The 27,933-nt window shown below is 44.9% G+C and overlaps 1 protein-coding gene across 1 annotated transcript; it reads left to right on the forward strand.

The window, feature by feature from the left end:
* On the forward strand, positions 1–26,345 carry LOC311132790 (uncharacterized protein). Its single transcript, XM_084166128.1, has 7 exons — positions 1–326; positions 10,936–11,084; positions 11,843–12,677; positions 12,905–13,460; positions 15,544–15,641; positions 16,694–17,097; positions 24,788–26,345. The coding sequence occupies exons 2-7, from the start codon at positions 10,944–10,946 to the stop codon at positions 25,313–25,315; spliced, it is 2,562 nt and encodes an 853-aa protein (XP_084022254.1). The 5' UTR covers positions 1–326; positions 10,936–10,943; the 3' UTR covers positions 25,316–26,345.
* Positions 26,346–27,933: the final 1,588 nt, after the last annotated feature.

Genomic DNA, 27,933 nt, shown 5'->3' on the forward strand with positions numbered 1-27,933 from the left:
ATTCCGCGGCAACGTAACCAATCGAGTAGAGTTTTACTAGGAGGACATCATTCGACTGTTTTGACTAACATTTTGGTAGCGTCGTTTTGCAGTTAGTATCCATACGTTTATGTAATTTTATGAAAGGCGTTTTACTTTTGAGCTTATTCGAGAAGCAGACTATCATTTTTATTCAAGCGACCAAGTGGATGGAAAATGTATTCTGAAAGAGGGAGGATATAGTCATTCGACCTGCAGAGGAGCGGCCATTGTACCATAGAAAGCACGAGCAATAGTGTTTCTGAGCTCGATGCGATAACAACCAACGCCACTTGTCTGGCTTGCAGGTACAGTTAACCCACTTTGATACAAGAAAGCAAATAATGCAGCTACTAACAACACCTGCAAATGTTTTAGGACCATTTAAATATGGTAAATATGTATGCATAAAGAATAATGCTTGACAAGACAAAAACTATATTAATTGATGTCACTTGACAAGTGATAAATGGGTCAAAATCTCAAACAAGATCGGGGTAACCATCTCCACAAAATAACATTTGAACATAAATATCTATCTACACTTTTAGGCCTGCAACTATTTCTTTACACACTCATCTTTCCACATGTTGTGAGGTTGTATATAGCACGCCAGGGGGCGACATTGCATAAGGTTAAAATCATAGACTGTAAAAAGTAATATACAGTCGTGGTCAAATGTGGGTCTTCACAAAGTTTGCTGCTTCAGTGTTTTTAGATATTTTTTGTCAGATGTTACTATGGTATACTGAAGTATAATTACAAGCATTCCATAAGTGTCAAAGGCTTTTATTGACAATTACATTAAGTTTATGCAAAGAGTCAATATTTTGCAGTATAACCCTTCTTTTTCAAGACCTCTGCAATCCGCCCTGGCATGCTGTCAATTAACTTCTGGGCCACATCCTGACTGATGGCAGCCCATTCTTGCATAATCGATGCATGGAGTTTGTCAGAATTTGTGGGGTTTTGTTTGTTTGAGGATTGACCACATGTTCTCAATGGGATTAAGGTCTGGGGAGTTTCCTGGCCATGGACCCAACATTTTGATGTTTTGTTCCCTGAGCCACTTAGTTTTTATTTTTTATTTTTTAGTCATTTAGCAGACGCTCTTATCCAGAGCGACTTACAGGAGCAATTAGGGTTAAGTGCCTTGCTCAAGGGCACATTTACGTCATTTAGCAGACGCTCTTATCCAGAGCGACTTACAAATTGGTGCATTCACCCTATAGCCAGTGGGATAACCACTTTACTATTTTATTTTATTTTATTTTTTTTTGGGGGGGGGGGGGGGGTAGAAGGATTACTTTATCCTATCCCAGGTATTCCTTAAAGAGGTGGGGTTTCAAATGTCTCCGGAAGGTGGTGAGTGACTCCGCTGTCCTGGCGTCGTGAGGGAGCTTGTTCCACCATTGGGGTGCCAGAGCAGCGAACAGTTTTGACTGGGCTGAGCGGGAACTATGCTTCCGCAGAGGAAGGGGAGCCAGCAGGCCAGAGGTGGATGAACGCAATGCCCTCGTTTGGGTGTAGGGACTGATCAGAGGCTGAAGGTACGGAGGTGCCGTTCCCCTCACTGCTCCATAGGCAAGCACCATGGTCTTGTAACGGATGCGAGCTTCAACTGGAAGCCAGTGGAGTGTGCGGAGGAGGGGGGTGACGTGAGAGAACTTGGGAAGGTTGAACACCAGACGGGCTGCGGCATTCTGGATGAGTTGTAGGGGTTTAATGGCACAGGCAGGGAGGCCAGCCAACAGCGAGTTGCAGTAATCCAGACGGGAGATGACAAGTGCCTGGATTAGGACCTGTGCCGCTTCCTGTGTAAGGCAGGGTCGTACTCTCCGAATGTTGTAGAGCATGAACCTGCAGGATCGGGTCACCGCCTTGATGTTAGCGGAGAACGACAGGGTGTTGTCCAGGGTCACGCCAAGGCTCTTCGCACTCTGGGAGGAGGACACAACGGAGTTGTCAACCGTGATGGCGAGATCATGGAACGGGCAGTCCTTCCCCGGGAGGAAGAGCAGCTCCGTCTTGCCAGGGTTCAGCTTGAGGTGGTGATCCGTCATCCATACTGATATGTCTGCCAGACATGCAGAGATGCGATTCGCCACCTGGTTATCAGAAGGGGGAAAGGAGAAGATTAGTTGTGTATCGTCAGCGTAGCAATGATAGGAGAGGCCATGTGAGGATATGACAGAGCCAAGTGACTTGGTGTATAGGGAGAATAGGAGAGGGCCTAGAACTGAGCCCTGGGGGACACCAGTGGTGAGAGCACATGGTGCGGAGACAGCTTCTCGCCACGCCACTTGGTAGGAGCGACCGGTCAGGTAGGACGCAATCCAGGAGTGAGCCGCGCCGGAGATGCCCAGCTCGGAGAGGGTGGAGAGGAGGATCTGATGGTTCACAGTATCAAAGGCAGCAGACAGGTCTAGAAGGACAAGAGCAGAGGAGAGAGAGTTAGCTTTAGCAGTGCGGAGAGCCTCCGTGACACAGAGAAGAGCAGTCTCAGTTGAATGACCAGTCCTGAAACCTGACTGGTTTGGATCAAGAAGGTCATTCTGAGAGAGATAGCAAGAGAGTTGGCTAAAGACGGCACGCTCAATAGTTTTGGAAAGAAAAGAAAGAAGGGATACTGGTCTGTAGTTGTTGACATCAGTGGGATCGAGTGTTGGTTTTTTGAGAAGGGGTGCAACTCTCGCTCTCTTGAAGACGGAAGGGACATAGCCAGCGGTCAAGGATGAGTTGATCAGCGAGGTGAGGTAGGGGAGAAGGTCACCGGAGATGGTCTGGAGAAGAGAGGAGGGGATGGGGTCAAGCGGGCAGGTTGTTGGGCGGCCTGCAGTCACAAGTCGCAGGATTTTATCTGGAGAGAGAGGGGAGAAAGAAGTCAAAGCATAGGGTAGGGCAGTGTGAGTAGGACCAGCAGTGTCATTAGACTTAACAAACGAGGATCGGATGTCGTCAACCTTCTTTTCAAAGTGGTTGACGAAGTCATCCACAGAGAGAGAGGAGGGGGGGGGGGGATTCAGCAGGGAGGAGAATGTGGCAAAGAGCTTCCTAGGGTTAGAGGCAGATGCTTGGAATTTAGAGTGGTAGAAAGTGGCCTTAGCAGCAGAAACAGATGAAGAAAATGTAGAGAGGAGGGAGTGAAAAGATGCCAGGTCGGCAGGGAGTTTAGTTTTCTTCCATTTCCGCTCCGCTGCCCGGAGCTCTGTTCTGTGAGCTCGCAATGAGTCATCAAGCCACGGAGCTGGAGGGGAGGACCGAGCCGGCCGGGAGGATAGGGGACACAGAGAGTCAAAGGATGCAGAAAGGGAGGAGAGGAGGGTTGAGGAGGCAGAATCAGGAGATTGGAGGGAGAAGGATTGAGCAGAGGGAAGAGATGATAGGATGGAAGAGGAGAGAGTAGTGGGAGAGAGAGAGCGAAGGTTGCGGCGGCGCATTACCATCTGTGTAGGGGCAGAGTGAGTAGTGTTGGAGGAGAGCGAGAGAGAAAAGGAAACAAAGTAGTGGTCGGAGACATGGAGGGGAGTTGCAGTGAGATTAGTAGAAGAGCAGCATCTAGTAAAGATGAGGTCAAGCGTATTGCCTGCCTTGTGAGTAGGGGGGGACGGTGAGAGGGTGAGGTCAAAAGAGGAGAGGAGTGGAAAGAAGGAGGCAGAGAGAAATGAGTCAAATGTAGACGTAGGGAGGTTGAAATCCCCCAAAACTGTGAGGGGTGAGCCATTCTCAGGAAAGGAACTTATCAAGGCGTCAAGCTCATTGATGAACTCTCCAAGGGAACCTGGAGGGCGATAGATGACAAGGATATTAAGCTTAAATGGGCTAGTGACTGTGACAGCATGGAATTCAAATGAGGAGATAGACAGATGGGTTAGGGGAAAAATTGAGAATGTCCACTTGGGAGAGATGAGGATTCCTGTGCCACCACCCCTCTGACCAGATGCTCTCGGGGTATGCGAGAACACATGGTCAGACGAGGAGAGAGCAGTAGGAGTAGCAGTGTTTTCAGTGGTAATCCATGTTTCCGTCAGCGCCAGGAAGTCGAGGGACTGGAGGTTAGCATAGGCTGGGATGAAGTCAGCTTTGTTGGCAGCAGAACGGCAGTTCCAGAGGCTGCCTGAGACCTGGAACTCCAGGTGTGGGGTGCGTGCAGGGACCACCAGGTTAGAGAGGCAGCAGCCACGCGGTGTGAGGCGTTTGTGTAGCCTGTGCGGAGAGGAGAGAACAGGGATAGGCAGAGACATAGTTGACAGGCTGTAGCAAATGGCTACAATAATGCAGAGGAGATCTGAATGAAATGAACTAAACATCTGGCAAAGGAGAGAGTAGGGCCTCCCTCACCAAAACTTCCACCTCAGAAACTATAATTGTTTCACTGAACCACCCGAACAAAAACTCTCCCAACTTACACTTTTAGAAATTAGAATTGTTGTGAACTACAGCGGTTCAATGTTTCAAGGAATAGACTCAACTTACTTTATTCAGCTAGCTAACTATGACACCATAGCTAACTAGCATGCTAGCATCCAATAACACACAGTTTAGCACCAATACTTGGTTACAACAAACTACCAATAGTGTGTTAACACACTAAACAGATAATTCGTGTCCGTGTCTAGTTCCTTTCATAACGCAGCAATAATTAAACGTTGGCTAGCTAGCACAAGTATATTGTATTTAGCTGCTACAGTACAGTTAGCTGGTCGTGTTGGCTAGCTAGCAATGGCTACTGTGTTGACTTTGTTTGAAAAACGGCTAGCTAGCTAGCTTCGTGCTACACCCGGCACCGCCGAAAACAATGCTAACCTACAATAACTACCCACAACAGCCCACGATGCCTAACTATGACGCCAAAGCTAACTAGCATGCTAGCATCCAATAACACACAGTTTAGCACCAATACTTGGTTACAACAAACTACCAATAGTGTGTTAACACACTAAACAGATAATTCGTGTCCGTGTCTAGTTCCTTTCATAACGCAGCAAAAATTAAACGTTGGCTAGCTAGCACAAATATATTGTATTTAGCTACTACAGTACAGTTAGCTGGTCGTGTTGGCTAGCTAGCAATGGCTACTGTGTTGACTTTGTTTGAAAAACGGCTAGCTAGCTAGCTTCGTGCTGCGGGCCTACCTACAATACCTAACTACAATCTAAATACATAATTAAGCCTTACTCGACAAAGCCCAAGCTATGTATAAAGCCAAACTTACCCGACGCCAGCTGACATTTGTCTTCTGCAATCAGTAGGTGTAATTAAGTACAGTAGCTACTAACTACCTAGCGTTGATGGCTCAGATAATGAGGTTAGAAAAACGGCTGAATGGTAGGTAGCTAGCTGGCTTAATTACAGGTACTCTTAAGCGTGAAATAACATTGGAAACAACTCTCCACCGTTGCTAAACGTTACCAGTAGCTACCCGCTAGCTAGCTAGCCTCGTGCTTTGCCGGGCTCCGCCGTAAACAATACTTACCTACAATAATTACCTACAGAAACCTACAATAATTACCTAAATAACTACCTAAATAAACTACCTACAATACCTAACTACAACTACCTACCTACAATCTAAATACATGGTTTAAGCTTTACTCAACACCATATAAGAAGCCAAGCTTACCTCCTGCTAGAGAAAACACAACCTCTCCCGACCACAGCTACCACAGCTGTTATCACTTTTGCATTATGGCAAGGTGCTCCATCATGCTGGAAAAGGCATTGTTTGTCACCAAACTGTTCTTGGATGGTTGGGAGAAGTTGCTCTTAGAGGATGGGTTGGTACCATTCTTTATTCATGGCTGTGTTCTTAGGCAAAATTGTGAGTGAGCCCACTCCCTTGGCTGAGAACCAACCCCACACATGAATGGTCTCAGGATGCTTTACTGTTGGCATGACACAGGACTGATGGTAGCGCTCACCTTGTCTTCTCCGGACAAGCTTTTTTCCGGATGCCCCAAACAATCGCAAAGGGGATTCATCAGAGAAAATGACTTTGCCCCAGTCCTCAGCAGTCCAATCCCTGTACCTTTTGCAGAATATCAGTCTGTCCCTGATGTTTTTCCTGGAGAGAAGTGGCTTCTTTGCTGCCCTTCTTGACACCACGCCATCCTCCAAAAGTATTCACCTCACTGTGCGTGCAGATGCACTCACACCTGCCTGCTGCCATTCCTGAGCAAGCTCTGCACTGGTGGTGCCCCGATCCCGCAGCTGAATCAACTTTAGGAGACGGTCCTGGCGCTTGCTGGACTTTCTTGGGCGCTCTGAAGCCTTCTTCACAACAATTGAACCTCTCTTCTTGAAGTTCTTGATGATCCGATAAATGGTTGATTTAGGTGCAATCTTACTAGCAGCAATATCCTTGCCTGTGAAGCCCTTTTTGTGCAAAGCCATGATGATGTCACGTGTTTCCTTGCAGGTAACCATGGTTAACAGAGGAAGAACAATGATTTTGAGCACCATCCTCCTTTTAAAGCTTCCAGTCTGTTATTCTAACTCAATCAGCATGACAGAGTGATCTCCAGCCTTGTCCTCGTCAACACACTCACCTGTGTTTTGTGGCAGGGCTGAAATGCAGTGGAAATGTTTTTTTGGGATTAAGTTCATTTTCATGGCAAAGAGGGACTTCGCAATTAATTGCAATTAATCTGATCACTCTTCATAACATTCTGGAGGATATGCAAATTGCCATCATAAAAACTGAGACAGCAGACTTTGTGAAAATTAATATTTGTGTCATTCTCAACTTTTGACCACGACTGTACACTACCAGTCAGAAGTTTGGACACCTACTCATTCAAGGGTTTTTGTTTATTTTTACATTGCAGAATAATAGTGAAGAAATCAAAACTATAAAAGAACACATATGGAATCATGTAGTAACCAAAAAGTGTTAAACAAATCAAAATATATTTGAGATTCTTCAAAGTAGGCAAAGAGAAACGACAGTCCATCATTACTTAAGACATGAATGTCAGTCAATACGAAACATTTAAAGAACTTTGAACGTTTCTTCAAGTGCAGTCGCAAAAACCATCACGCGCTATGATGAAACTGTAACAAGTAACATCTCAACATCAACTGTTTAGAGGGAACTGTGTGAATCAGGCTTTCATGGTCGAATTGCTGCAAAGAAACCACTACTAAAGGACACCAATAAGAAGAAGAGATTTGCTTGAGCCAAGAAACACGAGCAATGGACATTAGACCGGTGTAAATGTGTCCTTTGGTCTGGAGTCCAAATTTTAGATTTTTGGTTCCAACTGCCATGTTTTTGTGAGACGCGGTGTGGGTGAACAGATGATCTCCGCATCTGTAGTTCCCACCGTAAAGCATGGAGGAGGAGGTGTTATGGTGTGTGGGTGCTTTGCTGGTGACACTGTCAGTGATATATTTAGAATTCAAGGCACACTTAACCAGCATGGCTACCACAGCATTCTGCAGCGATACGCCATCCCATCTGGTTTGGGCTTAGTGGGACTATCATTTGTTTTTCAACAGGACAATGACCCAACACACCTCCAGGCTGTGTAAGGGCTATTGTACCAAGAAGGAGCGTGATGGAGTGCTGCATCAGATGACCTGGCCTCCACAATCCCCGACCTCAACCCAATTGAGATGGTTTGGGATAAATTGGACGGCAGAGTGAAGGAAAAGCAGTTATTTTCAGGTCTCCAGAGATATTCGATCGGGTTGAAGTCCGGGCTCTGGCTGGGCCGCTCAAGTACATTGAGACCGAAGCCACTCCTGCGTTGTCTTGGCTGTGTGCTTAGGGTCATTGTCCTGTTGGAAGGTGAACCTTCGCCCCAGTCTGAGGTCCTGAGCACTCTGGAGCAGGTTTTCATCAAGGATCTCTCTGTACTTTGCTCTGTTCATCTTTCCCTCGATCCTGACTAGTCTCCCAGTCCCTGCCGCTGAAAAACATCCCCACAGCATGATGCTGCCACCACTATGCTTCACCGTAAAGATGGTGCCAGGTTTCCTCCAGACGTGACGCTTGGCATTCAGGCCAAAGAGTTCAGTCTTGGTTTCAATCATGGTCTGAGAGTCCTATAGTTAATAATAATAATAATAATATGCCATTTAGCAGAAGCTTTTATCCAAAGCGACTTACTGTCATGTGTGCATACATTTTTACGTATGGGTGGTCCCGGGGATCGAACCCACTACCCTGGCGTTACAAGCGCCATGCTCTACCAATTGAGTTACAGAGGTTTGTCTTTTGGCAAACTCCAAGCGGCCTGTCATGTGCCTTTTACTGAGGAGTGGCTTCCTTCTGGCCACTGTACCATAAAGGCCTGATTGGTGGAGTGCTGCTGAGATGGTTGTCCTTCTGGAAAGTTCTCCCATCTCCACAGAGGAACTCTAGAGCTCTGTCAGAGTGACCATCGGGTTCTTGGTCACCTCCCTGACCAAGGCTCTTCTCCCCCGATTGCTCAGTTTGGCTGGGCGGCCAGCTCTAGGAAGAGTCTAGGTGGTTCCAAACTTCTTCCATTTAAGAATGATGGAGGCCGCTGTGTTCTTGGGGACCTTCAAAGCTGCAGACATTTTTTGGTACCCTTCCCCAGATCTGTGCCTCGACACAATCCTGTCTCGGAGATCTATGGACAATTCCCCTGACCTCATGGCTTGGTTTTTGCTCTGACATGCACTGTCAACTGTGGGACCTTACATAGACGTGTGTTCCTTTCCAAATCATGTCCAATCAATTGAATTTATCACAGGTGGACTCCAATCAAGTTGTAGAAACATCTCAAGGGTGATCAATGGAAACAGGATGCACCTGAGCTCAATTTCGAGTCTCATAGCAAAGGGTCTGAATACTTATGTAAATAACGTATTTCTGTTTTTATTTTTAATACATTTGCAAACATTTCTAGCCTGTTTTTGCTTTGTCATTATGGGGTATTGTGTGTAGATTGCTGAGGATTTGTATTTATTTAATCGATTTTAGAATAAGGCTGTAACATAACAAAATGTGGAAAAAGGGAAGGGGTCTGAATACTTTCTGAATGCACTACAGTGGATAGCAAAGGGTCTGAATTGCTAAAATTTCTAAAAACCAGTTTTCTCTGTCATTATGCGGTATTGTGTGTAGATTTATGAGGAACTTTTTTTATTTGATCCATTTTAGAATAAGGCTGTAACGTAACAAAATGTGGAAAAAGGGAAGGGGTCTGAATACTTTCCCAAATGCGCTGTAGTCCTACAGACAAACAAAAGAAAACATTGGAGGATCAAGGATTGAATATGCCTATAGGCCTAGGTCAGAGATCGTATGTAATGTTCTAACAGGCTTTGCCTAGGCCTCTGTCATACACACAGTAACACCATACAAGGCCCTATAGGCTAGTTCTCTTTCAATGACTTTCAGATGCCTACAGTCCTTTAGGCCAGTTCAATGTTTCTCCACTTAGTATGTAAAGATGTGTTGCCTGGTTACAACCTGTGCACGCGATTAACGGCCAATGTTTTCCTGACATTTTTTTAATCATTAAAAGAAGATCCAACCTCAAGTGCAGTGTTGGAGAGGCAAGCTTGAGTGCCAAAGCTTTTAGAGTATTAAAAACAATGGTTTCATCTCCTTGGAAATTCCTCACCGTTTGCACATTATACACTGTCGAGCCTGGGGGCCTCATTGCACAGTCAATCACTATTTGCTTTGCACACTGAAGGCTGCTGTCAGCAATGGTGCCAACTGCTTGGCATTCTAGAACTATCAGCACAGCTGTGGTGGCACAACTGTCTACAATATTTCACCCTTTTTCTGTAGTTTTATATAACCTACTACAAACACATTTTTGCAAAGATGCAAAATAAAAGAAAGGGCTTATATTCACCAAAACCCACCACCTCAGTTTACGAACAAGTGCATGGGCAGCACTTTAGACCGGAAAATGAAGATTAATGTAAGATTAATATAGTGAGTGATTACTAATCAATGACTAAATAGATGAAACATTGTTGACAGACATGCTTTACTCTCACACTGCCACACGTATTATAATTCACCCAAAGAAGGTTATCAAATATTGCCATTTAATTTGGGCTTTTAGATGTGTAGTAGAAGTCCACATTGTTAGAAAGGTGAAACCATATGGGAGCAATACAGAGCTCAGAGGTTAAGGTGCCATTGTCAGAGCAGGCACAGTCAAAGCATTTTGAACTGGGAAACACATATATCTAAGATCTCTCATATCTCCTTGGAGTTGTGTTGGCTATTGCACTCTCCTGTTACATCATGTCAACTCAGGAAATTACCGCTGTTCCACACGTTTAAAACACATTTAGCTCCAAGCGCCTATCAAGGTCCAAACCTAAGGGAGATTGTTATTAATGGCAAGGGAAACCAAATGGTGCAGCATTTGTGGAATCCGCTCTGTTGTGAGGGTCATAGTCTGTTTATCATTTGTGTGCGCGTACATGTGGAGGCTGAGGCAGAGAGGGTCCCTAGCCAAACAGTTAGTGAACAGCCATCTGTTTTACCCTCAGAAAGCTCACACAGAGAGTCCAATGAAAGAGAGGGATGAGAGACAAAAGAGAGAGAGATTCACACTGACTGTTTCACACCCATCTACCCCCCCCCCCCCCCCAAGGGGAACAGCTAATGTGCAGCCAGCCTCAGTATGTCAGCCTACCAGCATTATCCATCTCTAAGCATTCAATGTGATAGGGAGGGAGCGGGCTGACAGCTGTGAGCCAATTTACTGTGTGTGTCTGTCTGTCTTGGTGTGTGTGTGTTTTAATTGGATTGCAGTCTTGGTGAGTATTTGGAGTGTGTTTGATATGTGTGCTTGTTGTGTATTTGTGTGTTTGCTTAAATCATGGGTTCATTGGGTTGCGGTCTTGTGAGTGTGTGTGTATGTATGTGTGTGTTTTTCTGTATTTCTTTGTGTATAATGTGTTCATTCCTCTCAGCTATAGGCATGGACTCGTCCCTCTACTTGTGCTCTACCTGCTGCCAGATATTCAACTCTCTGGAGGTGGTGATCTCTCATCAGCTCACCTGCCAACCTGTCAACACAGAGGAGACAGTCCATACAGCGCCACCTACTCCACAGGCTGAGGTACTGCGCCCATAGGCGATGTCGCTAGATGGCCATGTTTGAAAGGACCAAAACGGCAATATTGACAGACTTTCTGGTCAGGATAATGAACATGAGCTATTTGTTCTTTATGTAGGATTAGGAGTAAGGATAAGTTAGGGTTAAAGTAATGGAAAGTGGTTAAAATTGGTTTTTTCGGTTAGAAAGTCTTATAACTTCGTCCTTTCTATCATGGCCAGATAGTGATGACCTAAGAAATCTTTACAAGGAAAAGGCTTTGGTATCAACCACCTCTGAACCTCCAGACAGTCTTTGTGGGCTGCAGGGTGTCTGCCTCTATTCATCATAGCCTCCTTTCATCAGATTGTAGACCTCTGATGCGTCCCAAATGGGAGACTATTCCCTTTATTGGGCACTATTTCTGGCCCTCTGGGCCCTAGGGTGCCATTTGAGACATGTCTAGTCAGTGACATAAATCGATCACGTAAGTGTCAGGGAGAGAGAAACGTGAAAGGTAGACCCGGCGGCCCTTGAGGACTGTGGTGCGTGACACTCCCTGAGCTAATGCGTTATGTTGCTATGAAAACTAGTCCTTAGCTACCGATTATCCCTAGCAACAAACTAATCAGCTAGCAACAGGTTTGCACTCATGACAAGCGTTCAAATGCCACCTTAGTATCAAAAAACATAAGTGATCACAAAAATAACTATTGTTTTTGTATAACACTGTTTCCTTTTTTCTGTGTTTCGACTCATTTCTCTGTGTGCTGATGTCCTAGAGCTCCGGAGTGGCACTTCAGTCTCAGAATGGACCATCCCAGCACCAAGAGAGAAACCAAAAGAGAACCTTCATTACGAACCCAAACCTGCCCTACCTGCACTCCCTGGAGAAGAGAGCGACTGGGAGTCCGACCGGTTGCAACGGCCCCCAAAACCAGACCCAAACTCAAAACCTGACTAGCCCGGCCCTGCTCATCCACTACCAGTGTAGGGAATGTGAGGTGTTGTTTGAGTCCCTGGGGCTGTGGCAGAAGCACAGCAAGCTGGGTAACTGTTCTGCAACCACTGGGTCAGAACCAAGGGACCAGGAAATGGATACAGAGTGTTGGCCTGTGATAGGAGATGAAAAGGGGGTAGAGGGACAGAGTGATGGAGGGATAGGTGTGAAAATAGTGGAGGATGATGACAAAGAGAGGGAGAAAGAGGTAGACTATGGAGGAGGGATGGAACAAGAATATAGCATTGAGAATGAATTGGAATCAGAAACATACTCCAATTCCCAGAATTCCTTCCCCAACACTCCCATGTTTACAAACCCTGCTGCCTGTAGTTCCAATCCAACTGCTTCCTCCTCGAGCCAGACCTCCTTCTGTGCGGCCTGTGGCTCGGGCTTCAGCACTGAGTCGGCGCTGAAGCTGCACCGCATGGCCATCCACGGCTTGGCGGGGGCGCTACATCACTGTGACGTGTGTGGAGAGAGCTTTATGAACACTACCAAGTACCTCTACCACCGCAGGCAGCATCGAGACAGAGGGGAAGGGGACTCGGAGGGCTCCACACCCCAGGTGGACCACATTATACCTAAGCCTCTGTTCCAGTGGAAAAGCAACAGTGGTAGGTACTAGGTAGGCTTACTAAAGGAGCATGGAAGACTGGGCTGTGTTCAGTAGAGTACAATGTAGCAAAACATTTTGAAACGGAAAATGCTCATCTGTGTTTTCATTGGATAATATCCAGGGGCACCTCTTCCGTTTTAAAACGTTTTCTCACATTTTGTGTCCACTTTAGTGCCTACTTATTTATGTGGATGAGTTCATTATTGACTTCCGTAATTCTTTCAGCTGTGGTGAGTGGCGAAGAAGAGACCCCAACCCATCCACCCCTCACTACTACCACCACCCTCCCTGACCCTTCCACCTCCCTACCAGCCCTGGAAACGACACCCGGCGACCCCTCCGTCCCCTTCGGACCGTGCCCCCATTGCGGGCGTTTCTTCAAGAGCCGCAGCCGCTTGCGAACACACATCCAGGCCCACTCAGGCCTCAAGCCGTTTAAGTGTGACCTCTGCCCCAAGACGTTCGCCTACAACAGATGTGTGACGCGCCACCGTATCACCCACAGCGCCCACAAGCCGTATACCTGCCTGCGCTGCGGCAAGAGCTACACACTGTTGGGCACGCTGAAGACCCACCACCTACTCCACGAACGCCAGGACGCCTTGAACCAAGATGGCGTTGTGGTGAAGGAGCAGACGGTCAAGGAGGAGGGGATGGAGAAGGGGCGTGGTGTGGTCAATGATGCAGAGTCAAAGAAATCAAAGTACCCAAAGTGTTTTCGATACAAATGCCCTGATTGTCCACGCTGCTTCCGAATGTCCTCTCAGGTGCCGGTTCACAGGTATGTCTGGCCATCAATTCAATTGAGTTTGGCCTGAATTCAATTTAATTCAATTCAACTTTATTTATCGCCTTAGGGGCAATTATGCCTCTCTCTATGCCTGCTTTGATGTGACCTCTTAGTTGAGGTGTTTAACAAAACACTGGTAATTACATTGTAACACAGCAAAATACTAAGCTGATTACCGATTGCTCTTCATTCAGACCAGTATAAGACTTTGGGGCAATTAAGAAGGTGTTATCATGGGGAGCACAAGAGCATAATTACATACATGCTGCTCAGTGCTCATACAATACAATTGAACATATGAAGGCAAGGCCTGCGTTCATACATACAGAATCATCAGACTGTACAGTTGTGCACAGAGATACATAGAAGTGTATACAAATAAAATGTTATTTGTCACATGCGCCGAATACATTAGGTGTAGACTTTACCGTGAAATGCTTACTTACGAGCCCTTTCCCAACGATGCAGAGTTAAAAAGTAAGGAAAAGTACCTAATAAATGTTTTTAAATAGTAACAATAAAAGAACAATGACTACATATGAGTCAATGCAGGGGTACGAGGTAGTGAGGTAATATGTAGGTAGGGGTAAAAGTGACTAGGCAATCAGGATAGATAATAAACAAGAGTAGCAGCAGTATATGTGAAGAGTGTGAGCGTGTGTGTGTGTTGGAGTGTCAGTGTAGTATCTGTGAGTGTGCCGGTAGAGTCCAGTGAGTGCATAGAGTCAGTGCAACAAAAAGAAAGGGTGTCAATGCAAATAGTCTGGGTAGCCGTTTGATTAACTAACTGTTCAGCAGTCTTATGGCTTGGGGGTAGAAGCTGTTCAGAAGCCTTTTGGTCCCAGACTTGGCGTTCCGGTACCGCTTGCTTGAGAGAACAGTCTATGATTTGGGTGGCTGGAGTCTGACAATTTGAAATGGGAAAGTGTTCAGTCAATGATGGAATTATAATCGTAATATTCATATTATTACTAGACGAATGCTTCAATAGTTAATCAACATTAGTTCCCGACCATGATGGACATAACAAATTCCAGTATAATAACACAAGTAAAAGGAATCGATTTATGAATCGCTTGCGGTCAATCATATTTCGGTATACTCCAATGCAATTTTGTTTTATTCTTGCCCGCGGATATGAATTGACAGTGTAATCACATTGAGAGATCTGTCTGGTGGACCTACCATTACGTGGCTACATAGGACTGCCACACACACACAGACCTGTCATTACGTGCTAGCCCATTAGTAACATGGCTGAAGGCCGGGGTTCTCTCTTGCTCTTTACAATCCATCATAGACACCAGTATTCATTATGGCACACCGTAGCAAAATATTTTTCTACGGAAAACGAAAACAGTTCTTAGTTCTTATTATACTAGTCCATGTAGTCCCTCCCTGTTTCAGCCTGTTTTCTTCAATTTGGTGCCTAATGAACACAACCCAGCACAGTGCCAACCAACCTGCTCTCACTCATGAGTTACTGTGTGGCGGGGTGGAAGTAATGACACTGCACCACAACTCATTAACTTTCATTCAGAAGATTTTTGATCGAATTAGACTGCCTCATCATCCACTAGGACATTTTAACACAGACAGACAGACAACACAGACAGACAACACAGACAGACAACACAGACAGACAACACAGACAGACAACAACACAGCTTTTATTATATGCGAGAGGGACTGTGATAAACACTGGGTCAGAAGTTTTATACGTGTCATGTCTATTGCAGAAGGGTTGTGTTGATCAATAGAGTCATGACCTGAGGCGCGAAGCTTTAAACAATCTACAGTATATTAGCACAGCTCTGTTTGAATACACATGTATAAGGATGTCCTATGTTGATTTTGTATGAGGTTGTATAGATGTTGTCTTATTGTGAATTTCATATAGGACCATGATTAAGGCCAGGAGTCTTTCCTGGTCTGGTCACGTGGTAAGGAAAGACTCCTGGCCTTATATGGTGAACGTTGAATTAGAAATAAGTGCTTTTCGCTTGAAATTGTATTTCCATATTTTCAGAAAACATATCTAATTGTCTCTCTTTTCCCTTGAAATGGCCGTCAGATACTCTCATACGGGGAAGTATCCGTTCACCTGCTCCATCTGTGGTGAACACTTCTTCCACAAGAGCAGGCTGAAGCTTCATGGTCTCACACACGACGGTCAGAGTAATATTAATAGGGTGTGCATGCATTTGTGTATGGATTTCTTTACCAGTCTGTGCTCTCAAATCTTTCTTTAATCGTTTATCTGCATGGTTTTGATAGCCCTGCATGATGTCATTCTGTGTGTTTCTGAGTGTGTGTTTGACCGTGTGGGTGGCTCTTCAAGCACCTACTTGCCTGTATTACTACACTTGGCCGTCTGCCTGTTGCTTTGCATATGCACCCGTATCTACGCCAGTCTCTGTGCCATATGCGCATCCCTACATCAAGTCTGCCCTCGGCTAAGCGATTGATCGCACCCGCGCTCTGCGGTTGATTGCGCCAGCATAATATCAATACATTTCATTTAATAAAGTCAGCGAGCGTTCATATCCATATGAACCGCTAACTAAATGTATAAGAGAAAAGACTAGGCAGAGAGACAAATCCCCCACTATCCACAATGCCGTACAACAACCGCCAACCCTGCCACCCCTGTCACAACACATTATCTATTTTAATACGCTGTGTGTTTCACAGGCCATTACCTGCTGATTTATGTTGTTAGTTTTGTTATCATTATTAAATCACGCTGGCTTGGGCCCAGTAAGCCAGGTCATCAAGGGCAGTGTTGCAACACAACTTACAAGGCCTCGCGCAGTCACCTCGGTCTTGTGAATACTCCCCCTTTCACTTTGACTAATGAGTTTCCCCCGCCACTTTATTTACCCCACCACCACATTATTTACCCCTTAATAATGTTAGTGTATCTGTTGGAAGTTGTTGCCTACAATGATGGAAGATGTTTTACTTTGACCTATTTCAATTAAAAGTATTTTCGTAATATCTTGTTGTATTAGGGTCTAGCCTGTTTACTCTTTTGATTTAATTAGGACTTTGGTAATTGTCCTTGTTATTGTGTGGTTCTTTTGATATTCTCACTGATATTCTCAACCATGTACAGTTCTACGTTTCTAAACTGTTTTCTAACCCTCTGCTTTTCTGCATATGCTCACTTAACATGGGTGCTTCTGTGCCATGTAATCGCACTGACTTCCTTCTCTGTACAGGAATGGTGGACATAGGCCTGGTTGTTAAGGGAACGGGCCTGGGTAGAGGCCAGGGTAGAGGCCGTGGCCAAGGCGGAAGGCGGGACAGGACCACAAGGCTTCTGGACTGTGAGTTCTGCCACCACCGCTGTGTCACCAAGGAAGGCCTGGACCTCCACAGACTGTCCCACGCCGGACAGACCCCCCTGCGCTGCCCCATGACCCCCTGCAGACGGCGCTATGCAACGGCGGCCTCCCTGGAGGAGCACCTCCTCACCCACTGCCCGGCGCCCGGGGACACGGTGGCCGCCGCCGACCTCCCCAAGCCCCGTCCCTTCCACTGCCAACACTGTGGGAAGGACTTCACCACCGGCTCATCGCTCAGCGTCCACCTTAGAGTCCACACGGGGGAGAAGCCCTTTCAGGTCAGAGGTGAAAGACGTCAATGCAGGTCTAGGGTTGCAAAATTTCAAAACTTTCCCCAAATTCGCTGCTTTTTCAGAAATCCCGGTTGAAGATGTCCAAGTTGGAGGGTTCCCTCGCAGCTCATTCCCTGCTGATTCCAGAAATCCTCCAACTGTGATTTCTGAAAAAGTTTTTGCAGCCCTACATAGACCGAAGGTTGTATTAGGGCAACCCTGTGTTAGTTGTTACGCCAACTTGTTTTATTTGTCAACCGAAATGCCAGTTCTAGACAACCAAATTGTCCAGCTTTAGTCCCCTTCAACAAGTTGTTGTATAGAGGGTTTTCAATTGTGTCACAAATCACCTAGCAACCAAACCAGGCGCCATGTTGGAAGACCAGAGTCAGTCTGGTGGAAGTAAAAGATTATGGATTTACTCACAAGATACAGTGCATTCGAAAAGTATTCAGACCCCTTGACTTTTTCCACATTTTGTTACGTTACAGCCTTATTCTAAAATCGATTAAATAAATACAAATCCTCAGCAATCTACACACTATCCCATAATGACAAAGCAAAAACAGGGTGTTATTTACGTTATTTACATAAGTATTCAGACCCTTTGCTATGAGACTCAATTGTGCTCAGGTGCATCCTGTTTCCATTGATCATCCTTGAGATGTTTCTACAACTTGATTGGAGTCCACCATTCAATTGATTGGACATTATTTGGAAAGGCACACACCTGTCTATATAAGGTCCCACAGTTGACAGTGCATGTCAGAGCCCAAGCCATGAGGTCGAAGGAATTGTCTGTAGAGCTCCGAGACAGGATTGTGTCGAGGCACAGATCTGAGGAAGGGTACCAAAAAATTTCTGCAGCATTGAAGGTCCCCAAGAACACAGTGGCCTCCATCATTCTTAAATGGAAGAAGTTTGGAACCACCAAGACTCTTCCTAGAGCTGGCCGCCCGGCCAAACTGAGCAATCGGGGGAGAAGGGCCTTGGTCAGGGAGGTGACCAAGAACCCGTTAGTCCCTCTGACAGAGCTCCAGAGTTCCTCTGTGGAGATGGGAGAACCTTCCAGAACGACAACCTTCTCTGCAGCACTCCACTAATCAGGTCTTTATGGTACATTGGCCAGACGGAAACCACTCCTCAGTAAAAGGCACATGACACATGACAGCCCGCTTGGAGTTTGCCAAAAGGCAACTAAAGGACTCTCAGACCATGAGAAACCATGAGTAGCGTTATACCCTAGAAGACTCAAGGCTGTAATTGCTGCCAAAGGTGCTTCAACAAAGTACTGAGTAAAGGGTTGAATACTTATGTAAATGTGATATTTCCGTTTTTTATTTTGAATAAGTGTGTAAAAAATTCTAAAAGACTGTTTTTGCTTTGTCGTAATGGGGTATTGTGTGTAGATTGGTGAGGGGAAAAAAACAATTTCATCCATTTTAGAATAAGGCTGTAACAAAATGTGGAAAAAGTTAAGGGGTCTGAATACATTCCGAATGCACTGTACATGTCTCACTGCCCTAACAATGGGAGTTGTTGTCCACAAAGTGGCATGGTGGGCTGTCAAGCTCGCACCTATCCTTAATTTCTGGATTGGTGGATACATCAAATTATTCTGAATATTTCATCCGCCTGTATTCAATGGAGAGCGATACTATGCTACTAGCCTCATGCCATGAATATGCATAGCTATCTCAAGACAACTCTGATATAAAGTGTTTTTACTCAAAGTTGCCAGGATGTCGCGTCTCCAACTTATATCAGTACACTTGTAACAACCTAAGCATTACTAAACTTCTATTAGATTACATAAACCTTACGTAGCAAATAAGCCATACAAAATGTTGTTGACCAAATTCGACACTCATTGACCTCAATACAAAAACTCCTTGCTTGGTGGGTGAAACAATGGGGAAAAAAGCCACCTGCTGGAGGGAGACAGATTTTCCGCCAAGTTTGGCCTCTCTCTACCTCTTCCTCTCTGTGGAAGTCCTCCAATCGTCCACGTGGCTGGCTGCGTTTTGCTATCACCGGAAATATCGGGAAAATGTGCCATTATTTCGTTTTTTTGTAAGGACCCAGAAAACTGAGTCAGTGGGAGAACCTATTCAAGTAAGTGAATATATATATATATATATTTTACTATGTAATATTAGCTAGCTAGCTTGCTACAGGAACTAGTGTGCAGGCTAACTCAAATGAGCTGCTAACGTAGCTAGCTATACAGTATGTTAAGTTAACTAGCTAAGTGAATAAAATATTACCAGCTAGCTAACTTCATATTAGATAGTTAGCTACCATGATGTATTTATCATTGTAAATTTAAACAAACTCCATGCATTCATAGCTTGGTAGCTAGCTAACAGTCATGGAAGAGGGTGAAAGGATTAATGTTAGCAGCGCCAGCTGTCAGATAAGGGAGAGAGTAGACTACTTTGGATAGGGCAGGTACCAACATATTATTCAGTGCTGTCTAATTTGAGTATAATGAAGCCTGTTTCTTTATGTCAATAATCCTCAGATACAGAGAGCTGTGGAACCCTGTCTGCAGATGAAGAGGTCTCAATGAATGTCCCGAGAGAATAAGTGTACATTCTTGTATACCATGGGTTATATGTGTACCTAATGTTAGCAAATTTAAAACAAAAATTGTTTGTAAGTCACAATGTATTTTATTTTTATTTTTTATTTTACCTTTATTTAACTAGGCAAGTCAGTTAAGAACAAATTCGTATTTACAATGACGGCCTACACCGGCCAAACCCGGACGTATAAACCTATGAGCATTGCTCATCTTCTCCAGTGGGAATCCAGTCGACATGGGTGTCTTGATAGAGGACAGCTGGTGAACCTACAGTACATAAACAAATGAAAAGCACACCTGATGTTAGAATATCACTTATTCAGGTCACCTATACCATCAGGGCTCTTGATTGTTTGGTTGTGTTTAATTCATTCAGGTGTTTTAGTGTCATATACAGATTAAATAGATTGTTGGGCTGGAACAACCAATGGTCAACACAGCAGGTTGCCCTATGCCATTGAGGCCTTTGTCCTATGCTGTAATGTCCATGCATTTTCCATCTTATGAATAAAGTTCTCAACAAATTTTAATTGGGTCAGTGCCACTGGAGTTTTTTGGGACAATAATGGTGCTTTCAAGACAACTGGGGGGACTAGGTCAAATCATGACGTCAGTGATCTTCTGGTCGGAAAGTCAGAGCTCTAGAAAGATGCCTGAGTTTCCGACTTGGCATGGAGTTGGATGACCGTTAAAAACATTGTCTTGAGCGCTCGGAAGTCGGACATTTTGTACAATTTGTGTCTCCCCTTTGCCGGTCTAGATTAAATGGTTGCATTCAATAGAAGGTCGTTTTTATTTATCTGTTTGTCAGTGTCAGCAAAGGAGGCCTAGGCTACCCCATGATTTGTTGTATTAAAAAAGATTGCTAATGTCTCCAGTCATATAAAGTGTAGTAGAATTGCATGAAATGTGTTTATCAAAAGAAAAAAGTATTTAGTCAGCCACCAATTGTGCAAGTTCTCCCACTTAAAAATATGAGAGAGGCCTGTAATTTTCATCATAGGTACACGTCAACTATGACAGACAAAATGAAGAAAAAATAATCCAGAAAATCACATTGTAGGATTTTTAATGAATTTATTTGCAAATTATGGTGGAAAATAAGTATTTGGTCAATAACAAAAGTTTCTCAATACTTTGTTATATACCCTTTGTTGGCAATGGCACAGGTCAAACGTTTTCTGTAAGTCTTCACAAGGTTTTCACACACTGTTGCTGGTATTTTGGCCCATTCCTCCATGCAGATCTCCTCTAGAGCAGTGATGTTTTGGGGCTGTCGCTGGGCAACACAGACTTTCAACTCCCTCCAAAGATTTTCTATGGGGTTGAGATCTGGAGACTGGCTAGGCCACTCCAGGATCTTGAAATGCTTCTTACGAAGCCACTCCTTCGTTGCACGGGCGGTGTGTTTGGGATCATTGTCATGCTGAAAGACCCAGCCATGTTTCATCTTCAATGCCCTTGCTGATGGAAGGAGGTTTTCACTCAAAATCTCACGATACATGGCCCCATTCATTCTTTCCTTTACACGGATCAGTCGTCCTGGTCCCTTTGCAGAAAAACAGCCCCAAAGCATGATGTTTCCACCCCCATGCTTCACAGTAGGTATGGTGTTCTTTGGATGCAACTCAGCATTCTTTGTCCTCCAAACACGACGAGTTGAGTTTTTACCAAAAAGTCCTATTTTGGTTTCATCTGACCATATGACATTCTCCCAATCCTCTTCTGGATCATCCAAATGCACACTAGCAAACTTCAGATGGGCCTGGACATGTACTGGCTTAAGCAGGGGGACACGCCTGGCACTGCAGGATTTGAGTCCCTGGCGGCGTAGTGTGTTACTGATGGTAGGCTTTGTTACTTTGGTCCCAGCTCTCTGCAGGTCATTCACTAGGTCCCCCCGTGTGGTTCTGGGATTTTTGCTCACCGTTCTTGTGATCATTTTGACCCCACGGGGTGAGATCTTGCGTGGAGCCCCAGATCGAGGGAGATTATCAGTGGTCTTGTATGTCTTCCATTTCCTAATAATTGCTCCCACTGTTGATTTCTTCAAACCAAGCTGCTTACCTATTGCAGATTCAGTCTTCCCAGCCTGGTGCAGGTCTACAATTTTGTTTCTGGTGTCCTTTGACAGCTCTTTGGTCTTGGCCATAGTGGAGTTTGGAGTGTGACTGTTTGAGGTTGTGGACAGGTGTCTTTTATACTGATAACAAATTCAAACAGGTGCCATTAATACAGGTAACGAGTGGAGGACAGAGGAGCCTCTTAAAGAAGAAGTTACAGGTCTGTGAGAGCCAGAAATCTTGCTTGTTTGTAGGTGACCAAATACTTATTTTCCACCATAATTTGCTAATAAATTCATTAAAAATCCTACAATGTGATTTTCTGGAGAAAAAAATTCTCAATTTGTCTGTCATTGTTGACGTGTACCTATGATGAGTTACAGGCCTCTCATCTTTTTAAGTGGGAGAACTTGCACAATTAGTGGCTGACTAAATACTTTTTTCCCCCACTGTATGCACAGTGATTATATTTAGTTATATTAAGAGCCTAATAAACTGACTATCCAATCTACTCATCACATTAGGAATAGTAGGCTTCCATTATTCTGCAAATGAGATGATCGATGCATGCAATGCTTTATTATAAAGGTGCATTTTTATAGTGAAAAATAGCTCCCCCAAAACTTGAAACTCACGCACTGCCTGTAAGAGAGAGACATGCTAATAGCTAGACTACAAGCTATTTAGCTAGCTAACTAATGTTAGCTAACTAATGTTGGCTAACTTAGAATTGTTGTCAACACCTGGTTAGCATAACAGCTAAACTAAACTCAAAATTGATCAGACTTACCAGTGATGACATGATCGGAGCAGACCCTGTACTGACAGCTGTCTGGGTTCAGGTCTTGACAGGGGAAAAAGGTTTCTTCGCTTTTCTGACAGTTCTTGAGTCATATTTCCTTTGGTGTTTCATGATTGTGAGTAATCTATATATACAGTGGGGAGAACAAGTATTTGATACACTGCCGATTTTGCAGGTTTTCCTACTTACAAAGCATGTAGAGGTCTGTCATTTTTATCATAGGTACACTTCAACTGTGAGAGACGGAATCTAAAACAAAAATCCAGAAAATCACATTGTATGATTTTTAAGTAATTAATTTGCATTTTATTGCACGACATAAGTATTTGATCACTTACCAACCAGTAAGAATTCCGGCTCTCACAGACCTGTTAGTTTTTCTTTAAGAAGCCCTCCTGTTCTCCACTCATTACCTGTATTAACTGCACCTGTTTGAACTCGTTACCTGTATAAAAGACACCTGTCCACACACTCAATCAAACAGACTCCAACCTCTCCACAATGGCCAAGACCAGAGAGCTGTGTAAGGACATCAGGGATAAAATTGTAGACCTGCACAAGGCTGGGATGGGCTACAGGACAATAGGCAAGCAGCTTGGTGAGAAGGCAACAACTGTTGGCGCAATTATTCGAAAATGGAAGAAGTTCAAGATGACGGTCAATCACCCTCGGTCTGGGGCTCCATGCAAGATCTCACCTCGTGGGGCATCAATGATCATGAGGAAGGTGAGGGATCAACCCAGAACTACATGGCAGGACCTGGTCAATGACCTGAAGAGAGCTGGGACCACAGTCTCAAAGAAAACCATTAGTAACACACTACGCCGTCATGGATTAAAATCCTGCAGCGCACGCAAGGTCCCCCTGCTCAAGCCAACGCATGTCCAGGCCCGTCTGAAGTTTGCCAATGACCATCTGGATGATCCAGAGGAGGAATGGGAGAAGGTCATGTGGTCTGATGAGACAAAAATAGAGCTTTTTGGTCTAAACTCCACTCGCCGTGTTTGGAGGAAGAAGAAGGATGAGTACAACCCCAAGAACACCATCCCAACCGTGAAGCATGGAGGTGGAAACATAATTCTTTGGGGATTCTTTTCTGCAAAGGGGACAGGACGACTGCACCGTATTGAGGGGAGGATGGATGGGGCCATGTATCGCGAGATCTTGGCCAACAACCTCCTTCCCTCAGTAAGAGCATTGAAGATGGGTCGTGGCTTGTTCTTCCAGCATGACAACGACCTGAAACACACAGCCAGGGCAACTAAGGAGTGGCTCCGTAAGAAGCATCTCAAGGTCCTGGAGTGGCCTAGCCAGTCTCCAGACTGGAACCCAATAGAAAATCTTTGGAGGGAGCTGAAAGTCCGTATTGCCCAGCGACAGCCCCGAAACCTGAAGGATCTGGAGAAGGTCTGTATGGAGGAGTGGGCCAAAATCCCTACTGCAGTGTGTGCAAACCTGGTCAAGACCTACAGGAAACGTATGATCTCTGTAATTGCAAACTAAGGTTTCTGTACCAAATATTAAGTTCTGCTTTTCTGATGCATCAAATACTTATGTCAAGCAATAAAATGCAAATGAATTACTTAAAAATCATACAATGTGATTTTCTGGATTTTTGTTTTAGATTCCGTCTCTCACAGTTGAAGTGTACCTATGATCAAAATTACAGACCTCTACATGCTTTGTAAGTAGGAAAACCTGCAAAATCGGTAGTGTATCAAATACTTGTTCTCCCCACTGTGTGTATATATATATATATATATATATATATATATATATATATAATCCCATTGTCTTTCCTGCCTAAGAGCAGCCAATTACTGCACATAAATTCACTGTGGTGATGAATCAACTAGTTTTAGGCACTGTTATCATGAAGTTTGGGGTAGCCACTCAGCCGTGGCCGCTAGGAGGCGTTGTACGTCACCTAACAACCGCCTGTGGGTAACACTCCAGGCTCAGGGTGTCGAGTATAAAGCTCTTAGCAGCTCATTAGACCCCCGTAAATCTTTGAACACTCTGGGCCAGTATCTAAAGGCCATTTTAAGGTAGCTAAAGCCTTGTATTTTCACTTAAAAGCTGTTTCCCTCTACCTGATAATATTTGTGGGTGCTCACATTAGCAATAACTGTCTATCTGTATCTTTCCCTCACTCCTACTCCAACCTTGTCTCCCTATTCCTGCCCCTCCCTCTTCCTGTCCCTCCCTCTTCCTGTCCCTCCCTCCTCATTTTCCTCTCCGCAGTGCTCCCAATGTTGGAAGCGCTTCCGACAGATCCCTCACCTGCGCGACCACGAGCGTCTGCACAGCGGCGAGCGTCCCTTCATCTGCGGTGTCTGTGGCAAGAGCTTCGTCCTGGCCGCCCGCCTCACCGAGCACGCCCGCACCCACAGCGGCGAGAAACCATTCTCCTGCCCAGTGTGCCACCGGGCCTTCCGCTCCCTCTCCAACCTGGGCAAGCACCGCAAGACCCACCGCTGCTGCCCCCCGGCACAGCCACAGGAGGGCATCACCGAGCAGAATGCCGTCCTAGGGGTCAAAATTCAGGGGAATATGGAGAGTCAGGCGGCCGTACATACGATCTTACTTGTTCAGCCCCAAGTAGTCTCTCAGGGAGGGTCTTCTCTTCCCCAGTCTTCTTCCGTATCTGCGCCCCTCGTCCTCCTGCACCCCTCAGTTGCTGTGGGCAATGGGCAGGGCGGGACGCTGGGGGGCACCATCATGCGGCATGTCATCGTGGAGCAGGCTGGTGAGCAGAGGGTGAAAAGTTGATGTAACTTCACTGGTGAGACATTTCACAGGAGGCCGCCAAGGACATTTGGATGAAAATAATTTCTGAGAAGAACTGTCACAATCGAAAAAGAGGATAAGAAGTGGGTGGAGAGCAGGGAGTGAGGGAAATGGAGTGAAGTGGGACTTGAATAAATATAATGTGAAGGGATGGTGCGGTTAAGTTAGGATTACGAGGATCAGTTCTCTATTTATGTACAGATGTATAGAATGCCTTTGAAGTAAGTTATTTCTAATAGAATGTTTTTGAGCCTGTGTTCAATCTCAATTTGACACAGAGTGCCTTCACAATCTGTTGTATTTCTTTGAATAAAATGCTCTCTATTTTCATTTAATGTTCATCCTTTTGCAGGGAGACAACATGGGGGTTGGCCTTAATCTGTCTCAAACGATTCAATGTGTTTTATTGGCAAGGCGATAACTAAAGTACTTGCTTGACATAATGTGTCTGTTTCTATATAGTTTCACTATGTTACTAGTCAGCAATGACCGTTCTCGCTTGTTCAGAGTGAGAATTATGAACAAGATGAACTGAAGGATCTGTGAATTACAAAACCCACTTATGAAAGGGTTCCCAAAGGTAGGTTAACTAGGCTTCGATTCAGATAGATTGTTTGGTGTGGGAAAGCTATTTAGTGGTATATTTGTGGTAACAAATCCCTTGACAACAGTTGATGGGGTGGGGAGGGAGGTCTAAAGATGCCGACTGTTGGCAGCTGTCTGGGTTAGAGTCATCCAAGTGCTAATGGTGTCAGTCCCAGCCAGGCTTGTTTAGAATGCCAGCAAAATCTGACACCAGGTCAGATTGGAACTGAAATTGAACTGTTGTTCCTTTTTCCAGGACCATGTCTGCAATGCGGGCAGGTAGGCAGTTAAGTCAATGAGACACTTGTACTGTCAAATTAAGCATCAAGCTTTAAGTGCCTTCACATCCTATGGCGTGTATGGATCACGGGGGGTGTCGTTAAAACAGAATGGCAGCACGTTGAACTGATAAAGACCTTGAAATTAAGGATAATTGTGTCCGTCATTTGCTTTGTCGTAAAAACATTCTGATTTAGTCAGATCAAGAATTAATGAGGGTAATGTCTTAACATTTTTACTTGTTTCAGACTAAAGTGCTGACCCAAACTAAATGGTGCTTGCTTGGATATTCTCTTTTCACATTCTCCTTTTAAGCACAGTTCCAGCAACTATGGTGGATGCATAACCAGGCCAGCTCAGTACAGCTTGGCTTGGCCTGGCTCGGTTTGGGTCAATAGTGTGAAAAGCCCTAAAGATCATTAAGAAATATTAATTATTTTTCTGTGTCTGCATGCTCTGAAATCCAGCTAACGTCAAGAAGATCCAGCAAATGTCAGCAATTCTTGGGTACAAGCATCGGTGCCTTGAGACAGGGCATGGTGCACTTGCCACTTGCTCCATGTGTCTACTACATTAAGCAGTGAAAGCCTCTAACAACTCTTGCCACTGATGTGATTCCTGTGACAGACATTGGAGAGGCAGGAGCCCAACAAGTTCAAGCTTTGTTTGTTTTCGACACTCTTTAGGTGGGAATCTAGAGGGTGGTGAGACGGAGCATTTAACCTCCCTTCAGTTTGTGGAAAGTCTTGTCACACGTCACGTAACCACTTTGTCCATGTTAACGTCAATGTTGTAACTCCCTTTTGACATTTCGGAGCTTCACATTCAGACGTTCAGAGTCTATTTCTGCTCAGTCGTGATTTCAGAATTTATATTATGACTATTCATCGTTACTTCATTTTGTCTTCTTCGCAAACAAGATAGATCATCTCATCTAGGCATTACGGTAGTGAAATCCCAGCAATCCATTTTCTCTGCCAGATCATATTTCTCAATTTGAGTCATGCAAAATAAGCCAAATCATGACGCTTATGTCAGGTGTTGCCTCCCAACTGTCTGGAATGGGAAAAAGGGGGAGGCTTTAACATGTAACAGTGATTAGGCCCCCTACTACCTAGCAGCCACAGCTGAGACCTAAAATGGCCCCTGTGTGATGGATGACTAGCCCATCCACGTAAACAACCACAGAAATGTGTCCAGTGCTGGAAAAGGGCAAGCATGGACTCCATAAACCCCTAATCCAGTCTGGCTGACACAGCTAGTGCCTTTTGTCAGTGAATGTGTCCCTTTAGTGTTGTGTCGAAGTTGTGTGTGGAACCTGGTTTAAGAGGACATGTCCTTCCTGTTTCACATGTCCTTTCTGTTTCGAGAGGATGTGTTCTTCCTAGTTTGATGGGACATTCTCTTCCTGTTTATCTTTTCTCTGTAGTTTTTAGTCTAGAATTATGTCCTCACATTTACAGTCGTACACAGTGTTATTTTCTGGACATAATTCAAGTCCTGTGCACCATCTTTTTGACCTATGGTTATCCTTGCCAAGCCCCCTCCCCACAGCATCACTCGTACACGTGGCATCTGGCATCGCTGAGAACGGGCGCTACCTGCAAGGATTTGCTGTGTGTGCACGCATGTGTGTGAGTCAGGGCCGGATTAAGAAATCATAGGCCCCGGGGCTCTGTTTTTAAAAAATGTATAGCCCCCCCCCCCCCCCCCCCGCTCAATCCCCCTTTCACTCC

Source organism: Coregonus lavaretus (genome assembly GCF_964263955.1).
Source record: "Coregonus lavaretus genome assembly, chromosome: 7".
NCBI lineage: Eukaryota > Metazoa > Chordata > Actinopteri > Salmoniformes > Salmonidae > Coregonus > Coregonus lavaretus.